The following is a 26,573-nucleotide window of genomic DNA, read 5'->3' as shown; positions in this document are numbered from 1 at the left end:
ATAACCTCTTGTAGCTTTATTACTAAAAGCTTGTTAACAAAGATGCTTCATCTGGCATGAAAGTGTGATTCCACTGCAGTCCCTGACAGGCGTCATTGTGTTCATTCATTTCACCTAGAGAAAGTCAGGTTGCTCACAGGCTCTTTCCTACTTAAATCTGCTATGCCTTGGGCTGGAAAAACTCCTGCAATAAAATCTTGTGGTTACTGTGATCAGGATAACAGAAGTCTGATTTCTTATCTAATGAACATGTCTGAATCACTGGAATTACAGCCTGAGAGGAAAAACAAGATCAGCCCCTAGGTACTATGCTCCCAGATCTTTTGTTGTGATTTTTTTTCTCACTTTCTATATAAAAATACTTGGAACTCATAGCTCTGAGTCTGGATTTACAGATATCATGGCCTGAGTCCCCTAGCGTAACTACAGAGCAAGAATATGAGCTCTGCTCATTCTTTTGCATTCAGCCCTTTATTTTGAGGAGTCTTTTGCCCTGCTAATGTCCAAATGTATAGAATTCAGCATATGATAATAGCTAAAGAAAAGCTCTTATTCCCTTGAAATACATAACAGTCTAAAGTTCCTGCACAAAAATACCTCATTTCAGATGTAGAATGACATTCAACAAAAATGTATTGTTGAATTCCCTTTGAAAATAAATAGCTTTGAAACTATATAACCAAAACAAGCGATACTCATTCAGTCTTTATTTTTATCTTTTTTAATATAATTTGAGCATATCAGTTTATCAAAAGTACCAAAAAAGGAAGAGGAGGGAGCCTCACTCAGCTTGTTCCATAGGGTTTGTAAATCACAGCCTTCCAGCCAAACCATTGGCAGCAAATGGCAGAGCTGTAGCTGAAGTCCTAATTACATTCCAGGGCTCAGATCTCGGTACCATCCAGTACATGAAGCACAGCAGGCAATGTAACCTGATGTGTTAGGAACACTTATAATGCAGTGCAGAAGACTGACTGTCATTTGTGTAGAATGCTGGAATAGGTTCCAATTAGGTTTAAAACTGCAGTCCAGTTTTCAGTCCAGGCTTCAGTTGAGGCTGCATCAACCTCTAACAGCTTGGGTAAATATTTAACAGCTGCAGCCACTGCCACAACACCTAGACTTCTACCAGTTTCCAGGTTTGCTTGCCAAAATTAGCTTAAAGATGTTTGGACGTGCACATGTACTGCCAGTCTTTTACCTCCAGAGAAGCTTTTCTGGTGTGCTGTCCTCCTGAGGACAGCTATTTTAAATTATATATGTAATATAAGAGAGACCGCTGCTTAATCTGTCTGTTGCAACCACACTAGGGTTTAGACTCTGTAGCTTTAATTTCACTGAGAGTAGTCTTTTTCCATCACATGTAGTTCTTTGTTAACCTTGGGTAAGAAAGCTCTAGTGAGATTTGCTTCACTGCTATATTCAATCCTGGAAATGCACTTTCAGATCATCAAGGGGAAAAGAGAAGAAGTGGGACAAGGAAGAAAAGAGAAGAATGGACCAAGAGAAGAAAGAACAAAAGGAAAAAGAAAAGAAAGAGCAGGAAATAAGGAAGAAGTTCAAAGTAAGATTTTTGCTTTGTAATCTGGCCAAACACGTAAGAAGTATTATTTAGTATTGTTGAGTTCAAAATACACTTTTCATCTGGCTACAAAACTATTTGTCATGGTTGGTAGTTCAAACACCTGGATAAATTATGACTAAAGGCTTAAGCTACCCTTTTATGTTTGGTATATGCTTGACTTCAGGCTCTGTACTGAGGACAAAAATGGCTTTTTCAGTGATTATATAGTTTTTGTTAAATTTCCTTCTGACATTCTTTTTATATATATATATATATATATATATATATATATATATATATATATATAAAAATCCTTAAAAACATTTCCTTTCACTTTTCTGTTTAAAAAGCATTTACATTGCTAATATAGCATCAAAAGTCCTTAATAAAAGCAGGAATTGGATCCCATATACTTAGTGGTTTTTTGCTTCACTGGAGTCAGATATAAAGTACCCAGCCCTTAACAGAGTTTGACATTATATTGCAACACATTGCCCTTGCCTTGGTCTAAAGGGATCTACAGGGACTTCCAGTCTAAACGGGGAGGAAGGGAATAGTGCACATGCAGGGAAGCTACAGTCACTGTCAAAGTCTAGGGGCTAAATGATGAGACAGTTCTTTCCAGTATATATAATTTGTATATAGTTGGTAGTCAGCATGCTACCACAGTTTACAAATCTGCCAGTCATTTTCTGTTAACTAATGCCTGTTCACAATGCTCCACTGTGCTTCTTTCGGTGTCATTACACATAGTGGGTAGCTTTGTTTTTCTTCCTATTATGCTCTGTCCACAGTAAAGCCATGGTGATTCTCTCACATCGTGGCCTAGGTCTGCTGTGGAGACTGACATGAGTTGAGGAGCAAATATTAAAGGAAAATACTAATAGTTAATAATAGTGGGTTAGCTGGTGTTTGTCAGGCCCCAAGTCTATTTTTCAGACCACTCCTGTGAAGTGTGGGCATTAGTGCACTGAATGATTTCAGACTACAGACCGCTCTCTTGAGGCCAATAAAATACGTTATTATTCTTAACTGCAAACACATATATATTAGTGTGTATTTTCTTTCCCATTTCTTTGCCACCTATATAGGATAGATATTCCTGAGCTAGTCTATAATTGTCAAAAAACACATGCCTCTGAAAGATCACGTATGAAAGCCACAGTTACTAAAATCCAAAGTGGTTTCTCCATAACATATATTAAAGATTTCACAAAGAGAATCTTGAATTCCTGTAAACAGTGTGATAATCTCTGGTAAGTACTTATAAGATCATTTATAGAGTAGAACTGTAAACACAAAACATTATATGGTAGACTTATTTCTGTTAATGAACATTTATTCGTGTGAGTAGTTCTGCTGGAACTACATGGAGCTGTCCACTGGAATTAAATATGTGTCTGTTTTGGGAGCCTGTGAAAGGATCCACAGGTTGGCCTTTTGGTTTTAGTTTTCATATTTCTGTGATGTTGCCAGTCACTTCTTCAGCTGCTGTACTGCTATGCTGTTGCCTTCTCTTTTAATTTCTGTTATTAATTTAAACTGGGTAGCTGGGGACAGGAGTGGTGCCTTTCTGTTTATTTGCCTAGTCTATCTTAAACATCAATGAAACAAATAATCATCATTACAGTTATTTTCCCCTCTATATGAATGTTTGGGAAAGAACACCAATTTCCCACATCTGTGATTTCTTTTGTTGCTTCATCTCTGCAGTTAACGGGACCCATCCAAGTCCTTCATCAGGCACGAGCTTGTGTTGACCACAAGGGCGGGAAGAATGAGTTGACTTTCAAACAAGGGGATGAGATTGAAATAATTCGCCTCAGAGACAACCCAGAAGGAAAGTGGCTGGGCAGGATAAAAGGATGTTGTGAGTTCTGTTTCTTCACTGTGCTCCTGAATGTTTCACTGTATGACAGCAAACGTGAGCATTACACTTTAACAAGTCTGAGTCACTGGCCACCAAATTAAATAACTACCACAACTCACCCTCCTGTCCTTAGCTGGCATGTGAGGCTTAGTTCATAGTAGGAAGTCATTGGCAACATCTAAAGGCATTAGAAGAAGTTAGGAATATGTTGGGATCCTCAGGGATCTACTGAGAGGTAATTCCAAGTCAGCCTTCAAATAGCATCAGAACTTGGCTCCATGCAAGTAACAAGGATCGCAGTTTTTCAAGTCTTTGTATTAAAAATAACATAGGTGTTCTTAAAACAGAAACAGATAATATACGGTCCTATTTTAAGTGTTTGTCTTGTTCCTATTCCTATGGAAAGTTTATAACTGATTTATGGATTTCATTTTGTCTGAAATACAAGATGTTTCTCTAATTGTATAAATACCATCAGTGGATCTATGAGTATGACAAGGGGTTGATGATCTAGCTCCTGGGTTATCACAAACACATTAGAAGACTGATCCATAAAATCCATGAAAATTATTAAAAGCACTTGCTTGATTTTTAAGGAGACTAACATGACAATAAGTTCAGTAAGACAGTTCACACATGTAGAACTGGCCAATACCAGCTGAGCACTTCACAGTACTGGATGTAAAAAGACATTAAGGAACTGGAATGTGTCTTATCCAAAGAGAAGCTGAGAGACCTGGGACTGTTCAGCCTGGTGAAGTGAGGATTTTATAATTGTTTGTAAATATCTGACAGGAGGGTGTGAAGAAGACAGAGCCAAGCTCTTTACAGTGGTGCCCAGTGAGAGTGCCAGAGGCAATGGGCACTGACTGAAACACATGAAATTCTGTCTGAACATCAGGAAACATTTTTTTACTGGGAAGGTGACCAAGCAAGGGAACAAGTTGCCCAAAGAGGTGATGGAGTCTCCATCCATGGAGAATTTCCAGACCTGACAGGACATGGTCCTGGACAACCTGCTGTAGTGGATCCTGCTTGGGCAGGGGGATTGGTCAAGATGATCTCAAGAAGTAAGTTCCAATATCAGCTTTTCTGTGACTTTGAAGTTTTGTCAGTAAGTGTTTTGCATGCATCATTTTGTACATAGGAAAACAAATCTTGGTGAGGCCTGGAGAAGGGTATTTTCTTGCGCATGTGCAGTCAATTAATTAACCTTAAATTAATTTACTTTTCATACACTGATTCTTGCCTCATCAGAACTGCGAGCTGTACAAGGCTTCTCACTGACCAGTGTCAATGGTACAGACCAATTTGTTTCACCAATGCTTCAGCCTTCCATTTTCACAGGACAGTGGTGGCCTGCAAATAAGACCAAGCAACAGAGGAAAATCAGTTCTGATCATTTAAATAAAAGAAAAAAATCAATGTGTTATAGATTTGAGGGGAAACACACTAAAAACTGGGTTCACTCAGAAGCAGCGGAGTGGGGGATTTTCCTTTTTCAATAAATGCATCAGCATTTTTCACCTGCAAGAAAATCCATTCATGCTCTCTTCTGTACAGGCAGTATGCCTGTCTAAAATTCCCCTCAGCAGAGACAGAGTTTCCAATCTCAGGACAACTGCTCTGCTGCAAGTTTCTCCTGAGCCATTGCACCCAGGGGTATAACCAGATCTGTTTAGTGAAAATCTAGGGACAAGAGGATAGCAATGCAGCTGCAGCATGTCTATTAACCTGAAGCAAAACCAGTGCAAAGTGTCTCTCCTTCCTGATGACCTGTCAGAACCTTTATGTCACAGACTGCCCTAAAAAATGCCAGGAAACTGCAGTGGTCCCAAGGTTAGCTGAGAAAGGCAGCTTGCCCCATGATTTCTGGAGTCTGCACAGAAAATTCATCTGATGTAGCTGAGAAGCAAATAAAGCCGAAGTTAACTTGACACCAGCTGAGGCGGGTTTGAGGGGGAGATCTGAGATTTGTATTTCTGTAGACAGATGGAGACTCAAGCTGAGGCTGCTTGTAATGAGATATTTCTTTGAAAGTTTTCAAAGATCCTACAAAACAATTCAATCACTGATTCTGAACCTTTTGTTAAACTCATCCCTTTACCATGAGCCTTAAAATTATCTCTGCCTAATTACACGGTTTCATTCATTTAGATGGATACATTAAAACAACTATGGTGGAGATTGATTATGATTCTTTAAGAAGAAAGCAACAAACATCTACCAGAACTCCTGTCAAACATCTGGAGAGTGAACAAGAAGTGTATGATGATGTTGGAGAGCAGGACAGTATTAGCAGGTATGTATAAGGAATGCATGAAAATGAACCAATGACCCCAGTCTGCCTAGAAAGGGGAAGTTTTACAACAAAGCAGACTCTTGTCACAAAAGAACAGCCATTTACATGTAACCAAGCTACTCAAACTGAAGTAGTCAGAGGAACAAGAATGGATTCTGTAATCCAGTATCTATAAGCACTCATACTCAGGAGTGAATGATCTTAACGTCTTTTCCAATAAAAATAGTTATACAATTCTATGATTCTAGGAATCCATACTATTGGAAAAGGACCTACAGCATTGCAGTCCAAAAGAGAATAAAATGCAAAACATGCAGGATTACAAATCATCTGCAGAAGTGCAAGTCTCTTCACTCCCTCTCTTTTCCTGTTCTGTCTTTGGAAGTTACATACTGCCATTTCTAACATACATGAATAAAAGACTCTAAAAGCAAGGGAAACATTCACTGCACCGGAGAACTCCTCACCACCCTCATTACTTTCATGAGTCTTACTATGAGTCTAACTATGATTCTTACTACCTCTTTCCTTTTGAAATGAAGGGACTTCTGGGAGCATGACTAGGATGGCCCTTTAGAAAAGAGTGTGGCTAATGTGTCTAATCCCAAAAATAAGGTCTCTTAAAATCTCATGAGATGGGTATGAACTATACTTTTTTGACTTCATCAGAAGCTTCTCTGGCACAGTCTCATGTGTATTTGCAATGAAGTGCTACCTTGCAGATTCTGTACTTCAGTGTGCCATATTTTTCACGTCAAATAGATCTGCAGCTAGAGAAATGCCATCTCCAGCAAAGTATCAAACTTGCTGGCAAGAAGCTATCCTAGTGATCACATGCCCCAACATGACAGTGGTACCTCTGATACCCGACCTCACATAAAAGTCTGCTTCTGTCATGTGATGCAACAAACCAGTGCTCATTCTCCATTACATGTCCTGATGTGCAGAGACACATACCCTGGGATTCAGATAAGATATCTGCATACGGGTGTAAATGATTTCAGTGTGTAGGAGAACCATATTGAAATGCTCAGCCATTACACCTGCTTTTACTGCTTCCCAGCGTCCTAACTTAGAGGTGTGGCTGGAATAAAGGGGCCACAGCTGGCTGGTTGCAGAGTGCATCTGGTCCTCAGCTGCTACAACATCCCCATGAGCTCCAGAAACAGCACTTGGAAAGATCTGCCTTCAGGCTGGCATTCTTTAAGTAATGACTATAGTTTTGCATCTGATATTTTTCCAGGTTGCTCAATATCAGTTTTCCTCCCAGAACATTTGTCTCATAGCATTATAACCGCGCCAGAAGAACTGCTTTAGTTGTTCTAGGCTTTAGGTATTCTGAGCATTAGGTACTTCATTGCAGATGTATCTTTGGCCAATCATTTTCACTATGACAAGCATTAGAATTAGCTACCTAAATTAAAGGAATTTAGAAAATTTGTTGAATTTAACAGCAAAAAAGAATACTGACACTGTTGCACGCTAAAATAACAGTGTAAGGAACTTGGAAGGATGAATAAATGGCTCAGATTCATTAAATCCTTTAAGCTGTATTTTGACACTTTTATCTTCTCTAGTGATTAATAGCATTCTCTTCAGTTCATGAGCATGAATTGTTGAAAGGCCTGACATACATCAACATGTTTTGAAACCACTGTAAGAACACGATACTAAAAAAAGCCTCTTGACCAAGCAGTATTATCTCATTATCAGTTGCATTGTTAATATTCCAAAATTAATAAGTGACTAGGGCTGTTGTATTTCAGAATTTCTTGGCACAAAATCTTAAAAAATATCTTGCTTTGATGTGTAAATTTAAGTAAGGCTCTGAACTGGAAATAACCTCAGCTACTGTGAACCTATCAGGTTTTTTTCAGTTACTGTTAGAACACTGGGCTAATATGGAATTCTTGAAATGTTAGAAACATGTAGTTAGAGGTTTAAAGTATCCCCAAATTAAAGTTATTTGAGCAATAAATTAATTTTCTTACCATTTCAACTCAAGAAAATACCCTTATAAGGGATGAATCCAAAGGGTGTGGATATACTCTCTAGTGTTCAGTCAGATTATATTTTTATTCCCATCGTTTGACTACATGACCTCCTGAAATCCCTTCCAACATGAATTATCCTATGATGCTAAGTCATATATTGTACTTCAGCTAAAAGATATCAACAGAAATAAAAAAAATTTCTAAACATAGAGAATCATAGCTGTAGACATCAATTTGCATTTCCTCGAAAATGAGACTTTATTGGAAACTGGTAACAGTTGCTAACAATTATTAATAATTAAGACTGAATGTTCTGCTCATATGAAAATGTGCACCTTCATTGGCTTGAAATATCTGCATTGATACATGCAAATAGAGAATTTTCCCCACAGCTTTACTTATAAAATACTGTCGAGGTTTTTTACATTAACTAAGCATGTTATTGATCACTCTCTCTCTTATTCCCCTTTGAATTATTGCAAATGATATTTTAGAATACTCTTTTCTGATTTGTAATTAATTATTTCCATGGGAAAAAAAAAATAAAAGCAAGAGCATTTTTCCCTCTTACCTGATTTGAATAAAAGTTAATCTCTCCTTATCTAAGGGCTAGTTCTCTTATGAAATAGAATATGCATTTTCTTTAGTATTACTGAGAATGCTCCTACTATGTGTCTGTAAAAAACAGTGTGAGAGTGGTGAAAAGAGAGAGAAAAAAACCCCAAACCCTGGCATATTTAGTTGTCACCCATATAGAACAGACAAGCATGTGCCTGAGCTTGCAGTGAAGAATTTGTGGTGCTCAGCTGGCAATGTGGGTAAGTGCCAAAGCCAAAAGGTTTAAAACTACTAACTACAAAAGTGATGGGTGATCATGGTGGTTTCTTTTTCCAAATATGACTGGATTCCTCTAAAATGTTTCTCATTTGCTTTTCCAGTGAGAGTGGTGATCGAAGTGGAGCTGGAAGTAAGTTCTACATATACTTTTTTAGGGGATGTGTTTCTGTGTACTGCTTACCTTCAAATCCAGATTTCTGCAGCTTCCAAATAATGCAGTAATCATCCACAAGCATGTTAAATGTTAGGTAACAGGCAATAAACAAGGAAGTATAGTGGTCAAATTAGCTTTCTTTCCACCTATGGGAACTTGGAAAAGACAGAAGTTTTGTCATACTGTGAATCAGAAGCATGTCAGAAGACAAAACTTTTTCTATTTTTTTTTTTTTTTTTTTATGGTGAAGGTAAATCATCCCACAAAAGAGCACAGATATAATTTGCAAAATATTAACATGAGCAAGAGGTTTTGTGCAGGAGAAATCCAGTTCTGAAATAGCCAGTAATCCTACCAATTAAAGCTTCATTTTGCTGATAGAGTTAAGGAGAACTTCAGTTTCAGTGATATGCTGCAGTCCTAACCAGTATGAGTGCAGCAGTTTCACACTATAGAGAACACACATTCATACCCAGTTTCCCCTTTGGTAGCACACATATTTATGTAGCATTCTTTGTTGATCACAAGAGCACAGCTCATATTCTCAGCTTAGAGTTTAGATACTAGTCATGGCAGAAGCAGCCTCTGGCAGAGCTGAAAGAATCTGGTGCCAGCTAAGTAAAGATTTCAGTGATTACTCTGACCAGTGGCTAGAATTTGACATGAAAACTGAGCTAACCCTGAACTGAAGGAGGTGGGGCTCGAAGGTCTGAACTGAGACCAAAATGGGGAGCTTACATTGCACTTGCCTCTGACTTCTGTGGATGAACACAAGCGGCCACTTGCTGAGAGTGTTGGTCTGACATCTTCAATCATCACTTGAGTCACACACAAAAATTTAAAACTCATCAGTCATCATAATGACTGGGTCAAAATCAGCCATTTAGAATTTCATTGAACACAGGATAAATGCATTTGTTTTCGGTATTCATGCTCCTGTGATTAGCAGTGCTACGCTTAAATGCTGTGGATGGCATAACCAACTGGGATAAATCTAAATCACTGTTTTAATAAATAGGCTGTGCTGGTTTACAGAAAGATTCCATTTGCAAATATATTACACAAACTTCATGTACATCTGATATACTTAAGAGGCCAGTAATGAATACCATATTCAGCAGCATTAAATATAAATGCATTAATTCACTGTTTGATCTGTTAAAGAGATGTTCCCACCTCCTCCTTCCGATCAAGAGATTTATGATGGGATTGATGAAGAAGCTGCTGTAACTAGGTATGTTTTTATATCATTTAAATAATTTGCTTCTTTAACAGAGTGTTTTCATTATAGTTTTTAGTATTTTTGATTTAGACTTAATAATTAGCAAGTATTAGGATAAGCAGCAAGTGGGTGTACATCAGGGTGGATTCATTAAGCTAAAAAAGATGGGTTCTTTGGTGTTTTGGAGAAGTTTTGTTCTGCGATCAATTTTGGTATGTCAGCAAAAGCAGCTGCAATCATGAAAATCCCCAAATCCCCAATGGGACAGAATAGCTCTGAAATGAAAATAACAAACTGAAATGCTAGCTTGATGAGTTACAAAATGAAAACAGTAAGCCTCTAGATTAATATCTATAGCTACAAATGTATCTCAATATCTGTAAATGACCTAACATACATATTTCTAATTTAGCATTTTGGTGTTTAGTATTCAGGTAAGTGTCCTTACCTTGTGGTATATACATTGACGGCATTAATGAGAATTAGGTGCATCAATGGAGAATTTAAACTGGACCTTTTAAAAATAATGTTACGTTTTACATTGTGATAATTGCATGCATACTCCAAAGGTCTGTATCGCAGGATGAAGATAAGAATATCTGGTCCTGGGGAATCTTGAAGAGGCTAAAGGTCAGAGATGACAAAAAGAAAAGTATACGAGAAAAAACAACCAAAGTCAATGGGTCAGAAGATAATGGAGATTTGTTGTAAGAGTCTGCCAGGAAATCACAGTGCACATTAACTAATTCTAATAAAGCATTGATCACATGCTACTAACAAGTTCTTAGAGCAGCCTAATGAATCATGCATCAAATTGCAGCTCAGGATGATACTTTTCTGCAAAAACACTGATCTCCTTTCTTTGCACCTGCATAATAGAATTATTGTCTTAACAAGCTGTATTTGTTGCATAAGTCTGGTAATTAAAACATACAAAAAAAATTTTTTGGTTAAGAGCACCAAAATACTCCATATTCTTTGTACCACTCTGGTGATGTAAGTTTGCTGTATCCTCAGTTAAAATGTCCTTGGCTCACCAGTACATGTATCTGAGATGAACTGGTAAATCTAGTCCTATTAATCCAAACTTTAGGAATAATATACAAAGCAGTAAAATGCAAAGATTGTCTTCTGCCCATCTTGCCTAGAGGTTAGATCAGCAACTGGTGTTTTTACCACCACCTTCTCTCATTCAGTTCTGAGCTAGTTTATTTTGATTCAGTGTTAAAAATATATTTAGTCCGTAAGTATTTCTGGTGTCAGTGAAGTTTCAAAATGTCGAGATTACTTGTCGCCCTTGTGTTGCAAGTTTTAAAAATTATTTAAATGATGCAAAAGCCTAATAATGTGATACAATACTTAACGAGCATCTTTTTTTTCCCAGCATGTCTTCTTCAACAACGCAGTTTAGAAAAGGTAATTAATGGCTTATTGTTCAGTCTCCATATTGATTCCTGATCCTTTTTTTCTGTATACATTACTCTGTGTCATGCTAGTCACAAAAATACATGCAAGGAAGGAAACAGGATTTCCCATTGCTTACCCAGTTTCAGCAAACAAATTTCAAATATTGTGACTGATTTGGCTACAGACAAGGAGATACAGATACATTGCAAGCTCTCTAGAAAATAATTTAATGTATTTTTTAAGTCATTATTTTTCTATGTGAAATTTCCACTAGTTCATTTTACTTGACATTAAGTATAAACAGACACACTTGGAAAGAAGTACTTAATGCAAAACTTCAAAAGTATAAAAAGATGCTTGTTGTCATTTTTATCACTTGCAGTGTCTTTGTAAGATAATGTATACTCATAAATATCAGCTCAGCCATGGAATAAAAAGGAAGTTCTTACAACTTTTGAGGCCATTGCCTGAACTGCGTTCTAAACCTTTTAACTCCTACTGTGACATTTCTAGCCATTGATTGACAAGTTGAACAATTGCTTCCTCTCTACAAATATGCTGAATGTGATTCAAAGTATATTCTTGGGGTAAGAATTTTTTTCACTGCTTTGGCATTGCAAGATGGCCTAAAAACTAACAGACATGTGATTCACATCCACTTCTAAGCAACATTGCATTGACCAGAGTTCTATAGAAGTGCCTGAATGTACATTAAAATCAAACTCCAAAATTATACTTTGATGCAACACAGTGGGAATGGACTAATTAAAGTGAAGATTAAAGGCTATTGCATTAGCCAACATGTGCTAAAACTTGCTTCAGCTTAAGAAGATTAAAATATTAGTGAATACCTATTAATATTAATAAAGAGTCTTATTCTGAAAAGGTTGGGTGGTGTTTGTTTTTGCACAGTAGATTGTGCAAAACAGAGAGTCCACAGTTAGGGCAGACAGCAAACAGCTACAGTACTTGCCATAAATTCTTGCCAACTTAGCTACACTACTATAGATTGTAACACAATGTATTCACTACTCAAGGATCACATAATAATTTTCAATTCTTTTAAACGGTATTTTTTTTCAGATTGTGAAGACAATGATGTTTATGACGACGTAGATTCTTCAGACTTCCCTCCACCACCGTCTGAACTCAAGCAAGTGAAAATGGGAATTACTCCCCTGATTAGAAATGTGTAATACACTGTAAAACATTTTCAAAGCATATACTAGAGGCAGATTTCTACTAATGTATGCTTTATTTGGTGTTGTCAGGTTTTGTAGTTCTCGTAACCTTACTGTTGACAAAGGCAGTTGAATGCTTCCTGTCCCCATTTCAGATTGAAATAATAATTAGACTATAGCATAAATAAGCATGCTTTGAATTTCCACAAATTCAGTCCCCAACGGACAAGAGGTAGAAACTAATGCATGGCCTAAAGGTATTTCACTGTAGATTCTCTGCATGCAGTCCTCTTCCTGTCAAAATTTGGGGACTGTTAGTATAAGTACTTGATCGCAGCTCCTGCAGTATTTTAAGAGAAAAGGAGATAGTGCTCTGTGTTATAAGTATGAAACAGATCTGGAGGTGTCAAGTTCAACCTGGAAACCTTTTAACCCTGGGCCAGGAAGTTAAGGCCATCTCTGGAGCACAGATGTGCTATGTGCACAGATGCATCTGTGAAGATTACTGCAACATGTCACATTCTGTTGTTACTAACTCCACTCAGGTGGAGCTACAGAGTGCACTACAACAATCTAGTCTGGAGGCATTAAAACAGAGAGAGCTCTTTGAACTGTGTATCCAAAGGAAAAGACATGCCCCTCCTAGCATAAATCTAGGTTAGTTCACATATGCACATACATCCATTAAAAGTGAAACTGTAATCTGCAACTCCTAGAGATTGGGAAAGAATCAAAAAGTAGAGTCAGAATTTAAATTCCCAGCTACAGCATCAGGAAGGACAATTAGTGCACGAAACCCTTCTGCGCTCATTGGCACGAGTCAACAGTATCAGGGATGTGGAAAAAACAACAGAACTTGACATGGGTCATGTAATGCATATGCATGGCACATAGGACTAACACAGATACTGTACGAAAGGCTAAGAAATTCCAGCTGCCTCCATGGTGGGACATGTGTTATTCAGCCTGTTGCCCAAAGATCAGACTTCACAAAAATTGCTCCTTGCCTAGAGATTCTAAAGTGATGGGTATCATTTACCTACAGTATTTTGGTAGATGTAAAGTTCTCATTGCTGTAGCAGCTAGATACTTCGAATGATTTTCCATATTCACTTATGTGATAGATATATTAATACCAGAAATCATTACAAGAGAAAAGCAAGAAAGAAAACCTCAACTTTTTGAATCAAATCTGTATTGTATTATCCATATTAGTTTTGCAGATCAATAAAACATACTAAAGACACATGAAGGCAAATGCATTTTCACTAAAATTATCAAAAGGTTGTCAATACCTCAGATGTATTGCTAATTTTATTTTTATCTGTAACTCCTTGTTTTAGTTCATCAAAATCAGCAAGCCACGGAAAACATGTATCAGATGAAAAAAATGCACAAAAGCTTAAAAAGATGGAAAGAGAAGAGAAAGAGTTCAGAAAAAAGTTTAAAGTAAGTTTTGTTCACATAAAATACAAAGACTAAAATATCTGTATGGTGTCCTCTGATTTGTATCCCCTAATTTCTAAATAATCCATTATTTTACCCTTGAAAGGTAAAGTATTACTAGTTGTAAAAACAGTAAACTGAGCATTTGTAAGTCCAAATGGCAAGCATGGGTACATACGACGTAGCATAAACTATTATTTGCCTGATTTTCAAAAATCTAGCAATAAATGGGAATATGTTGGTTTTAAAAATGCATGATCATACGCTTTACATTGTTGGGTTTTAACCAGCATCTCTTTATTTTATGTTTGCAGTTTGAAGGTGAAATTAAGTTCTTTATTCTACCACCACAGTCAAGGATTTGCCCCAGAGAAGATGGGGATCTAAAGATTTACAAATTAAACCAGGGGAGTGTCTCGAAATTATAGAAAGTACAAATGATACCAAGGTCCTGTGCAGGAATGAAGAAGGAAAATGTAAGTTTTATTAAAAATCTGTAGTACAAAGCAGATTGACAGAGAATGATTAAGTCAAGACATGTAAAAAACCCTCTTCCCTGTCATATTAAAGCAGAGCCTTGTACTTGTCTTTTTCCTTGCCTCACGGTTGACAAGAGGTAGATTGTTGCTATTTTATTACTGTGTTTTAAAAGCAGCATGCCTTAAAAAATTAAAACTCCAATAGACAAGAGTTACCAAATGTGAGAAGAGGGACAAGTTAGTTATGTAAATCTTGCTTTGCATCAACTAAGATTAGCAGATGTTTTTGTTGCTTCTGTCTCCCTCTATTTGCCAAAAGAGTATAGCTATTGATACCCCACAGAATCCAGTGAAAGTAAAATCCTTGCTGCACCTCTGGGAAGCACTTGCCCACTGTTTGCAGCCAAGGGAAAATCAATAACAGTATTCTTATTTTGGATTGCCAGAGATGGCGTTTAATTTTTTCAGTAGGCTGGGGGGTGGGTAAACTGCTTGGGAGTTTTCCCCCCAGCCCCTAGCTGACTCAAGGCATATGTCCTCGTTGGCACGCCTGCTTGTGTGTGAGGCCTTTCAGTGTTTCTTTGAAACCCTTGGCTAGTGTATGCATTGGCAGAAGTTTCTAAATTTTTTGAGAAGTCTGGACAATCTACTCTTGGTTTCAATTTTTTAATGTGCTTCTGTTACAATTCTTTTCAAATCTCCTAATGAAAACTCCCTTTGTGTAAGAACAGACTATGCTCAAAGTAGCAGCATCCTTCCACTCACCTCTACTTTTTACCTCTGACCTATGTAGAAGACAGTCCAATGCCATAAACCTCTGATGGGGTTTCAGTCACTTTCCCTCTATTTTTTTCCCCTCTGTACTCAACTGTTACAGTCTGGAGTATAGCCTTCTTCCTGGCAGACCTGCAGGGTGAGGAAGAACTTCTTGCATAACACATGTTTTTCAAAATATAGATTGCACTAGTTCAGCCACTTCCCAAAGAGCAGCCTTCAAGGCTGCATTTTTTGAATCAAGCTAATAACAAAGTAGAAAGTAGCTCATGTTGGCTGTTCTCCTCACATAGTCTTCAAAGCCTTTCAAATAGTGACAGGAGATACTGCTTTGCTATGCATAAAAGAGCAAAACAAATAAAAATATCCTCCCTGAAAACCTCTGAATAGATATCTGTCAATTTTCACATTAATTAGTGAAGTTTGAATCTAACTTTACTTAAATGCATGACAGTTTTGGTTGTTTGCTCTAGTTGCTCTAGTTCTTCATATTTTACAGCTATGATTTTACCTTTAGAAGACCAGATAGACTGAAAATCAACAATTAAAGATGTATTTGTTACTTTCTTGCACATTAATTCTTTCATTTGATCATTGATTTATCAAGTACTTCCATTGCTTAATGCCTCTACCAGCAGTTAAACAAAACTGCAATGTTATACTGTCTTCCCACCTTTTTAAGCAAGACCTGATGATCTTAGGAATGTATTTTAATTGTTATGAAATTATTTGAAATTTCAAAAGTGAATCAAGGAATTAATTCTCACTTACCTTCTCAAATTCCTTCTTACTGTTGCCTTGGTCTGACCCATGTACCTTTGGAAATACACAAAAACCTTCAATTCACTATCATGTATTTTGCTTAAATATTAGGATATAAATGGACCTCAGTGCCTGAAACTTTGTGTCCCCTCCAAGCTTCCTTCACACTGTCAGAGAGCAGCTGGCCTGACGTGTCATAGCTATCAGTGGTGCTAAGTAATCGAGCTGGAGTGTGCTGACCTGCTGCCTTGTTTCCTATTATAGAAGCCACAAAAAAATGAATATATTAGTTAGAAACTGAAACTTTGGATTAGTAAATTTTAAAGAGCATGAGATCAGCAAGGGCTGTATCTTCCATATATTTAGGGGCTAGGGACTGTCAGAAGAACCTAGATTATGCTTTGCTGGGGTAGAAAGACCATCACATGCATGTCTGGCTTGCAAGCACACTGTGTTTGTACACCATGACTGTAAGCAAATAAATTTTGCTTTCATGTATTTCACATGAAAAAATTAAAAGAAGAAACAGAGAAGATTAGATCAAACAAATGATTTTAAATTATGCCCAGGAGACTTCAGGAGTCCTGGAAATTACTGGAGTCTGCTTAAAAAGAATATAAAAAAGATGTAAAGATGTCTTAAAAAAAAAATCAACTTCCATGCCTTTATATGAAAGACAACCAGACTAAGATTATCCTGAAGAGACAGAGTTTTCCCTCTGTGTAACAACTTGCAATCAGCCTGAAAGAATGCACAGGTGACTGAAAATCTGCAGCACTGGGTTCTTTGACTCTTGAAGATTACCTGCAGTTTAACATTTTTAGTAGGCAAAAGTTATAATAGAATTTATGTAAGTATCCAATCTTTATGACCCTGAAGATATAAAACCAGGCAAATTAAGCAAATTTTATCATACATAGATGCAATCAAATATTAAATGCATAGAACTATTTTTTAATTTATGTAACTGTTAAGTCTCACACAGAAGCTAAAGCAGATTAGTGTCAAATAAAATATTATCACACGAAATTAATGTCTTTTGAGGCAACATTGAGCTCTAGAACAAGACAGAAGTTTTCTTTAAAAATGCAGTGTTTTTAATGTACTATGGACTTCACAGAGCAAATCGCTAATTTATATACAGTATATTCTAGAAAAAAACTTATTTACATTTGAGATTAGTAGCAATATCTGGTATCTACCTATTTTAAGATGGAAATACACCGAGTTAAAATGAATTATGTAGATGTTTCTTTATGAAGAAATGTTGCATATGAGCATTAGTTACTTATTACTATTTGCAGGACTATTTGCAACATGAGTCTTGTCAGACGACTTTTCCAATATTCCATACAGGAATCACAGGACATTTTTATATATCAAATCTTTGGCCAGTTGAAGACTGTGATAATTCAGCAGCTTTTTGGAACAGTAGTAGCTCATTGTGTCTAATGCCAGATTACAAGGGAAGGTTTCCCCCTACTAGCAAAGTTACAGATCCTGAAAAACGCAATAAAATTAGGGCTTGGATGTGAAAAAGGCTTAACACAAAATATGAGATTCTTTAGCTGGACATTACTGTGTATTTAAAAAAAGGAAAGATACTTTCATGTCTTGTGTATCAGAAAAGAAAAATTAATGTGAAGGAGGAAATAATTCCTTAAGGTAAAACAGTAAGATCTGGGGATTCAGCTAGACTGACCTGAAGGATTGCCACCAGAAATACTAGCAGAAAACAGGTACTTTCTGTACTATATAATGGTTCCCCTAAGTACATGGTGCAGTAGCAGCTTCAAGAATTCAAGGAACTTTGTAAGTCAAGCTAATAAATTGATTCTAAAACCCATGATTTGTGTATTAATTACTAAAAACCTGTCATTTTAGTGTGACCACTTAAACCTCTTAATGAATAAAAGAAGGAAACTTATATAGTAATTTCAAATATACCACAAGACCACATTTCTCCTTTAGAATTGTCCTAACTTTGTATCACCATGCTAATGTTTACCTATAAATATGTAATTATTGTTACAGCTTTCTTTTTGCTTTTATATGTCATACCAATTGACAAGTATTTCAGTAGATATCTTTCACCAAAGAAAACAATTTTTTCAAGAGATTGAATATATTGATGAACATGTGTGGTTTTATCTGATTTCATTAGTAATACAACAGAGTAACACAATAATTCACCAGTGAGTAGTGTTTCTCAGGTATTTCCATTATCTATATAAAGAGTTCTTATCAATATGATACAGTTAAAAAATTTTAAACCATTTCAATTAATGTAAATTAATTGGTGCATACATCTTGAACAACATTTTTGTCCTTGTAGGAAACTATACATATTTCTGTTTTTTATTATTATAGATATTATTATATGGTTATTATTATAGCACGTTTTTGTGTTGCAGTTTGTGAACTGTACTGTATTTTGTGTTAACAGATATTGTTTTACACCCCTCTCATGCAACCAGGGAACTAAAATACAAGATGAAAACCTAATCTTGCATAACCTGTATTACTGTTTTCTCCTTTCTGCACTAGTTTTGTACGCAACTGAAACTACTGCAACGAAACAAGACAAATTACATTTTATGATTATGGAAAGTACTGGGCACAGTACACATCTAACTGGTCCTGGAGTTACTGCAGTATTCTGATTCCATATCTAAGGCATCACGTTATACTAAACAAGCAACTAAGAATAATTAAAACTAAAACCTGACATAGCAAAATTTTCCTCAAGCATATATTAATTGTACATCATTATCCATCTATTATGTCTTTCCATCTGAAATATTTAAAACAGAAAAACTGCATTTCACTAGTGCTAGCAACAGAAGAAATAACATGAATATTTAAATTTAACTGAAATACGGATATCTTTCAATTTCACAGATGGCTATGTTCTGAGAAGCAATTTAGTTGAGAAGTAAGTACAAAGTGATCTTTTGAAAAATTTGTTACAACGCTCATTTTTGGTTTAAACTGTTTGTTAAATAAAAGTGAAATGTAATTATTTTAGTATGTCATTCTAGGCCTGCAAATTGAGTTATTTTTATGGAGTTTAGATTTCTCAAGAATTAGTCACATACATCCATACTGGAAATTTCCCAGCGCCCCATTCCTCATTGCTTCACAATAAACTCTGTTTTAAATCATGAAAATTCACATAAATTAAGCAGTATCGGTACTAGAATCTTACTGAACTGCACATTAATGTGATTAAGTGTATTGATGCCATTTTCAAATGTTTAACTAAAATGGACCCATTTTTTTTTGCGTTTATTTTTATTTCTGTTTTACTAGGACTGAGCAGATTTGGCTCAGCACTGCTCCAAATAATTGCATGGAGTTCAGCATTTAGGTTCTAAACCAAAACCCTCCTCAGACAAAGCCTTTCCATTTCCTTCAATGGGCTTTATGTTAGACCCTTAAAATATCAAATCAGATGTCGCTTTTAGAATTAAGGCCTGCAAACACTTTTACATGTTTAACTTATAGTTTTATTGGCTTCCATGGGCCTGTTCATGTAACTGAATGATTTTGAAAATTCCTATTCATGGAACATGTATCATTTATAGACATTACCTAAATTCATTATCTAAAAAGCTGCTTCTCCAAAACCATTATGGCATTGCCAGGTACAGAAACAAATAAGGAGTTCAAATGCATACTGATTTTTTTTTCCCATCTTTTCTGGTTTTCATTTAAAAAAATCAGTAGGTATTTTGTTTTTATGGAAATATCCCTATGAGTCTGTTAGAATAGTTATTTAAAAACTTATTCAAAAAAACCAGTCTTTTAATAAATCAAGCCTTTCGTGTCAGAAAGAAATGTATTCAGCTCAACCCTCCACTGAAAATCCTTTGACCAAACTGTCTTGCTCAACACTTTCTTGTTACCAGAAAGGTTGCACTTTCCTAATTAGCAAACTAATGATGTGATAGCATGTCTGTACCATACTGCTATACTATTTTGTATCTGCATGCAAATAGTTATATATATCTGATGTCTCAATTTTTTAATACTTTTTTTTTTTTTAACTTACAGTGATGGAGAGATTTATGATGATATCGGCGACGGTATGTTGAGCATTTAAAACAATACAACGACTATATTTAATTACACCAAATAACTTTTAACCTTAAGTCAAAGTACTACACGATAGTAGTATTTTTGCATTTTATTTCCATTTCAGATTGCATCTATGATAATGACTGATACAGAATTCTATGCAAGTAAGAGCAAGTAAGAGCTTCATTGAAGATCAAAATCTTTTTCGGATTTCCTAATTGTGAAAGCAAGAAAAGTCACTAAAGCTGATTACAAGTTAATTGGTTACACTCTTCTAAATGTACAATTAACCTTTTTTAAGATTTCAGGATTTTGTCACGGCTTGCTTTGTATAACATTCCTATTACCATTTATCTGAGCAATTAAATTTCAGAGAATATGAGCTAAAGTTAAAATTATAATTTTCCACTTCCTTTCCACATTTGTCACAGTCCAATTAGTTACACTCAAAGAGGCCAGTTCAGGTCTATACAGAGGACAACAAACCCTGGGAACAGGTTTTACTCTGGCTCTGCTCTTTTAAATACCAGAGACTGCCACTCTGGGGAGGACAGTAGCCTGAAAAGAAATGCTTCCTTTAGTGATAACATCCTGTTGTGAAAACAGGAAATCAAAAGTGGGCATCAGAGAAGACAATATATTGCTGACCTGCCATTCCAACTGCAATAGCATTAGCTACACTGACATGTACAGCCATGTACCGTTATCGCTGAAATTTCTTTTTCTATATTGTACCGATAGAATACTGTTTTCTAAAATTTATTTGACCATTTTGCATGTACTTTTTGAAAAACATTAATAGTAAAATAGTAACAATGTTATATGTATTACATACAGCACTCTGAGATACAAGATGAATCTATTTTATAGTATTGTGTTGCTGAAAATATATTCAGAACATTTAGGTTAAGAATTAATTTCTGTTTATTTTGAAGATATGTTGTTGTCACTATAGTAATTTAGGCATTAGAATGGACTTATAAACTGATGATAAACTGGTTGGAAATCACTTCTAGACTAAATATACATGTAGATTTATTACACCGTTTCGATAATATATTTTCCTTCTAAGTACTGTATTTTGAACTAGACTTGGCTAAATGAGAGTATAGGAATTAAACATTTCCATTCCTATCCATTGTAGAAACAACGTTTATTCCAAAAGATCATTGGTAGTGCTGTTCTTTGAATGAGCAAGTAGCAAATCAAAGTAAAATGAACACATGAATCGTAATAATATCACTTTGCACTTACATATCAGAACTTACTGTAAACTAAATAACATTTACAGCAAGCTCCCAGTAAAGAGGGTGAGCATGTGCAGAAAATGAAACACGTATTTGTAATGTGTGATGCTTTTGCTATAGTACAAGATAATCAAAAACCTGCAACAACCAATGTGGCTGGACCAGTGTGAGCAACTCCTCTTGATTATCAAGTCTCCTATAATCCTCAAGGGAAGTAAGGTACACTGTACAAACCAGAGCAATGCAACAAGCTGGCAAGTTTAGCTTATGAACATGAAAACATTTTGACTCTGTTGAAGTCACTAATTTTTGGTCTTACCTTCGGCAGAGCTGAGATTTCATCTTACACAAGTGCCTTTCACTGATGGTTCAAAATACAGTAAATCTTTAAGGAGGTATAATGTTATGGGGATATCAAACATAAAATTAACTGTAGAGATGATAGCCTATAAGCTATTTTATACTATATTTAAAATCACTGATAATACACTGAAAAGTATATGCTATATGCAAACTTGAGTTTCCTGTTCTATATTTGCTATTCAGCCAGCATCCAGGCATACAAATACCAATTTTATGTCTAAACATCAACACCAACACCCAAATTTAAGACATGACCTTGTATATTAAACACAATAAATGTGTCTGGCTATTTGGCTATGTTGCTGCTGGTGGTTTACTTATTTTTCAGGGGCATTCGAGAGGGTATCTGCATCAAATTAGTGATATGCCAAAGAAATGAGAGGGAATGCAAACGTTTAGAAATGCACAACCACTTGTCAGTTAACAATAGGATAAATAGTTTCAAGTTTTACACAGTAGGTTTTCTCAGAAAGAATTTGTGTCAAATTCTAACATATATGCCCAATTTTGTTTTAGTTTTAACTGATAGTAGAACTTCATGTGTTGCAGTAAGACCAACAAAGGAACTTTCCTTTTGAATATAGTTTATCTTGTATTAAAGGACTTCGGTAGAACACAAACCTCTTTCCTCCCGCAGAAAAAGAAGAGAATTTTATTCTTTGTGAGATTTTTCGGTCATATGTTTTCCATGTTCTTAGCCCTGATCTGTTGTAGGTACTGTGCTTCCTTACTGATGATACTGGCTGAATTGGTTTTATTATACATTAAATCACCAAAAGAAATAATCATAAGATACTTTAAGCTAAAAATCTGTCCCTTGTTTGGACAGATCAACTATAATGTGATTTTGAAATGTATTTACAAGGTACTAGACACTGAAAAATTAGTGGTATTGTATGCTTTTTCTTTTAATTACTTTACCAATACTGTTCACAGGATGCTTTATTTTCCTTTCTTCTGAATAAAAGTGTGCTTTCCGACAAGAACTGTGGGTACATCATCTTCTGACAATGTGAAACAGAAGTAGCTGAATAAAAACTTATCAAAATAATCACTGAGCAGCTGACAGAGAGAAAATCAACTTTATTATTGCTGCAAAGGCAGCACAACTACAATGAGGCATTTGTTTGTCAGTAATTACTAACCAGAAAGTGAAATGTAAGCAGAAAATCTTCCAGACAGGAAAATCTACACTTAGGAAGTTTCAGAAAGTCTGTATTTTAAGGGTTTCTCACCTGTAATTTATTCTATTATCTTTTAAAAGTCATAATGAAAGAAAAGGAAAGCTGTTCTCTTGATACTTTTCCCTCTCCAAACTCAATCTATAATCCTGGAGTATTTGGCTGTGCCTGCTAAAATATTCAGCAGTGAAAACATCAAAATATTGACAGAAAAATTAGACTTCATCATGAACACTCCAGTTAAGGTAAATAGAGCTGATTTCTATATATGTTGTACTTTTATACTCCCAGTAAACAAGCTAAGCAAAACCAAAACTGTGAGGGCAAAAAAGACTACTCTAATCCTAGAGCTTTAGAGCATTTCTCTGCGGTTACCACAGGCTCTGGACTGCAGGAATGCAGCTGATCTCCTGTGCATTCCTGTGTAAGAGGTTTATATTCTCGATCCACATAATTGCAGATTCCTTGGCTACTCCTCCCATGGTGGTAACAAAACCCTCCTCTATGTGCCATCTTGTTACATAATCTACCTCAACTTTGAAGATCAGTGTTTTAGGAAGGGGAAGGAAATTCAGTGGAGGAGCCAAGACTCACTGTGTGAATTAGATTAGCCCTTACCCGCTACATTACTTCATGACACCTCCAGTTGTAAGCATGTGTGTGTGGACACGTGTGTGTCTGTCTATCTTTTATGTCAAGTAAGGTAACTTCTGAGGAAACCAGTGGACCCATAAAAGGATATGCTTATTGTCGCAGTCGAGACGGACAAAACTACAAGACAGATTCTTCTTTAAAGCAAGTTAACACAAAAACCTAAAAGCCAAAAGCAAAAAATCCTCCAAAAAGCCTTTATTGCTTTCCTCCTTTGTTCCTTTATAGTTTTACTACAGGGTGTACAGACTTTCTGGACCGCCTACCAACACACCCCTTCATGTATGTGTTCATACATCGCATGTTCATGGAAATGAACCCTGGCTCTTGCCAGGGCGGAGAAGTTAATATGCATAAGCTAATCACGCAAGTGTAGTAAGATGAAAAGTTCAAAAGTTCAGCCTCCCAAGTTTTCTAGTGTCTCTATCCACCTAGAACTAGTTCCAAGTACAGGGTTATCAGTTCTTCCGATGTGTCTCTTTTCTTACTGGTTCAGAGTTGTTATGCTTTCTTACTGCGGTCAATAAGCTTGCTTATCTTGCAGCTCCTCTTGTTCTTGTTTGCTCTCTCAGGGGTAGACTGGAATCCTTTCAAGGTCGAAGCCATTCCTTCCCAGGGCCTCAGTCCAGCTGAGGTCCCCCACACCTTATGTACTCTGTACAGCAGTCCCAGATCATCCTACATGGAAAGGCTTTTGCATGTAGCTTCACTACAGAGTGAAGCACTCAAGTGCTGGGAAGTGCAAGAAATGAGTTTGTATTTGCACAGCCTCGGTTCTGTCTCCTTGTGTGAATGCATCTTTAAGTGCGTGCACAGTCTATAATTACCTGATGGCTCAGTATTTTTTTCAACAGGATCCCTGCCTCATTTAGTGCATAGGCTGGATGAGAGTTAACTGAAAAGGCAGTTGTTCAGCCCTGTTCATTCAGTTTCTGGGCACTCCTTGATTTATTGCAAATCTTCCCAAGCCTGTGCTGTGCACAGAACTATTAGTTTCTCATGGCATTCATCACAATATCTCAGATTCCCATGAATAGTAATGGATTTATCTTGTGAGACAGGAAAATATTTTATCCCTATTTTTAATGTATGAAAGGAAAGCAAAAACAGAGAACAATTTGTGGCACATATCCATTAATCCTGGATATAAACCCAAACTGCTAAAGCTAAATTAATTGTATTTTTAGGACTTCCCTAGATTAGGACTCTCACTATTTTCTCTCCCTCTTCTTTGCCTATACTTGTGGTTAAACACAAAGAGAAGAGAGAAAACACGTTGTGTTTAAAAAGTATTAGCATCCAAAATGTGTATTTTAAATATACCATGTTTACAGTAATGAAAAGGGGGCAGATAGGTGATACAGATTAAAATTTAATTTAAATAAGAGTTCATATTATATTCTGAAACGATAAAAACTGGGGACAGATTCTAGAATTGAATGGTCTACACTATTACCTCCATTTACATCATTTGCTGTCTCCCAACTCCCATGTTGACAGCAAGTTTGTTGGCATCGTTTTGAGTCAGGTCTATGGCTTTTACCAGAATTAAACCCTTATGTGTATATGGTCTGGGATATGCCAGTCTGAGCCACCCAAACCAGTTCAGAAAGAATTAACTTATTTGTCACAAGCCATTCATCCCGGATAGCAGCATAGCCCTCCAGCTTGACTACTCAGCCTGGCTAAAAAAGAAGGTAGTAGTGCAGCATAAAGGGTCACCCTAAGCAGTTTCCAACACCCTAGCCAGCTGGAAGAGATCGCTGTGCCACACCAGTTAGCCACAGTACTGCAGAATGCCACTGCAAGTTGTGATAGCCTTGTACAGAGCAGCAGCATGGTAGTCCCAGGTCCCCTTCTTTGGCTGGGTGGGGCAAAATTCCAATAATCTCACAAAGCCTTTTTTCTCTGTGTTTCATTCTAGCTAGCTAGTTCCTGAACTTATGTAGAATTTGTTAAATTATCTTTATTCACATCCTTCTAAAGCACTTTGAGAGAGAAGATTAAGCTCTTATTAAATGTATAGAGTTTCTTGCTCAAGGCTTTTTATGTTGTGGGCCTTGTTGAAAAGAATATGGGAAACAGTATGTTTCTTTCTTAACACACATACAAATATTGCTTAAACTTACAATGTTCAGTTAGGCAGAAAAGAAGCATGCAAACTGCCAACATGAATGTAAATAAAATGTGAACTAGATGGATACCAAGGGTTTTAAGGAACATTATACAATTTGCATTACTGCAGTAATATTGCCAAATCCTACAGCTCAATCATTATGAGACAGACGGAGAAAAATCAGCACTGGATTTTTTTCCTGCCTTTTAATTCTTTTTTGGCCTAATTCCTGATTTTCAAGTTCTTAGAACAAAAAGCTGCCTGATCCTTCATTTGCCTGTGGGTGTACTTTGGGTGGAAAATGTACACAAAACATAGACACAGAATCCCGGGCTCCTGTTCCCTATTCTCACTGACAGAAGGGATACCCTGCCAAGCTCTCTTCCCTTCTCCCACATCTTCCCTTCTTTCATGTTCTCCTGCCTGGAATGATGCCATCACACACCTTCCAGCTCACACAGGTACGCCCAGTTTCTTCTTCTGTGTTGCTCCAAAAACATCTTTATTTTTTTGTCATTACCTCTTTTTACCACCTGAGACGTTCTGCTTTCTTTCTCGATTACTTCCTGTTCCCTATAATTATTCCTCTTTTCCTTGATCCTCTGACCATGGCTTTCTGTCCTTTGGTTTTCTGCTTTCTTGTTCCTTTTTCTTTTCATCCTTTTAAACTGTTCCCCTACTTCTGCATTCTTGCTCCTGGCACTTTCATTTTTATCCCATTTTTAAAAGCTGCTCTGTTTAAATGTTCATCTTTTGTGCAAGACTCCTAATTCTGTGGGTGACACCAGAAGAGGTTTTATGACTCACTAACCACTGAGAAGACTTACAATTATTGTATTTTGTGCTCTATTCTGCTTATCCCATAGCATTTAAAATCAGGCCAAACATACCGTCCTTCTGACCTCAGTATTTGGGGGGTGGGGGGAGGTGTGTTTCAGAACTT

At 36.5% G+C, this 26,573-nt stretch overlaps 1 protein-coding gene across 1 annotated transcript in view; it reads left to right on the top strand.

Annotated features, from left to right (window-relative positions):
• Positions 1-21,979, top strand: part of FYB1 (FYN binding protein 1) — a 67,674-nt gene extending 45,695 nt beyond the window's left edge. The window contains 14 exon segments of the mRNA XM_032992287.2: positions 1,447-1,564; positions 3,278-3,434; positions 5,592-5,736; positions 8,669-8,697; positions 9,886-9,955; positions 10,513-10,650; positions 11,328-11,359; positions 12,434-12,542; positions 13,875-13,980; positions 14,292-14,304; positions 14,307-14,453; positions 18,894-18,927; positions 20,049-20,080; positions 20,197-21,979. Of these exon segments, the coding sequence (XP_032848178.2) occupies positions 1,447-1,564; positions 3,278-3,434; positions 5,592-5,736; positions 8,669-8,697; positions 9,886-9,955; positions 10,513-10,650; positions 11,328-11,359; positions 12,434-12,542; positions 13,875-13,980; positions 14,292-14,304; positions 14,307-14,453; positions 18,894-18,927; positions 20,049-20,080; positions 20,197-20,219 (1,153 nt within the window). The 3' untranslated portion in view covers positions 20,220-21,979.
• The last annotated feature ends 4,594 nt before the right edge of the window (positions 21,980-26,573 follow it).

The sequence above is a fragment of the Tyto alba genome, unplaced genomic scaffold (assembly GCF_018691265.1).
Source record: "Tyto alba isolate M040663 unplaced genomic scaffold, T.alba_DEE_v4.0 Super-Scaffold_42, whole genome shotgun sequence".
NCBI lineage: Eukaryota > Metazoa > Chordata > Aves > Strigiformes > Tytonidae > Tyto > Tyto alba.
This window is presented reverse-complemented; position numbering and strand designations above follow the sequence as displayed.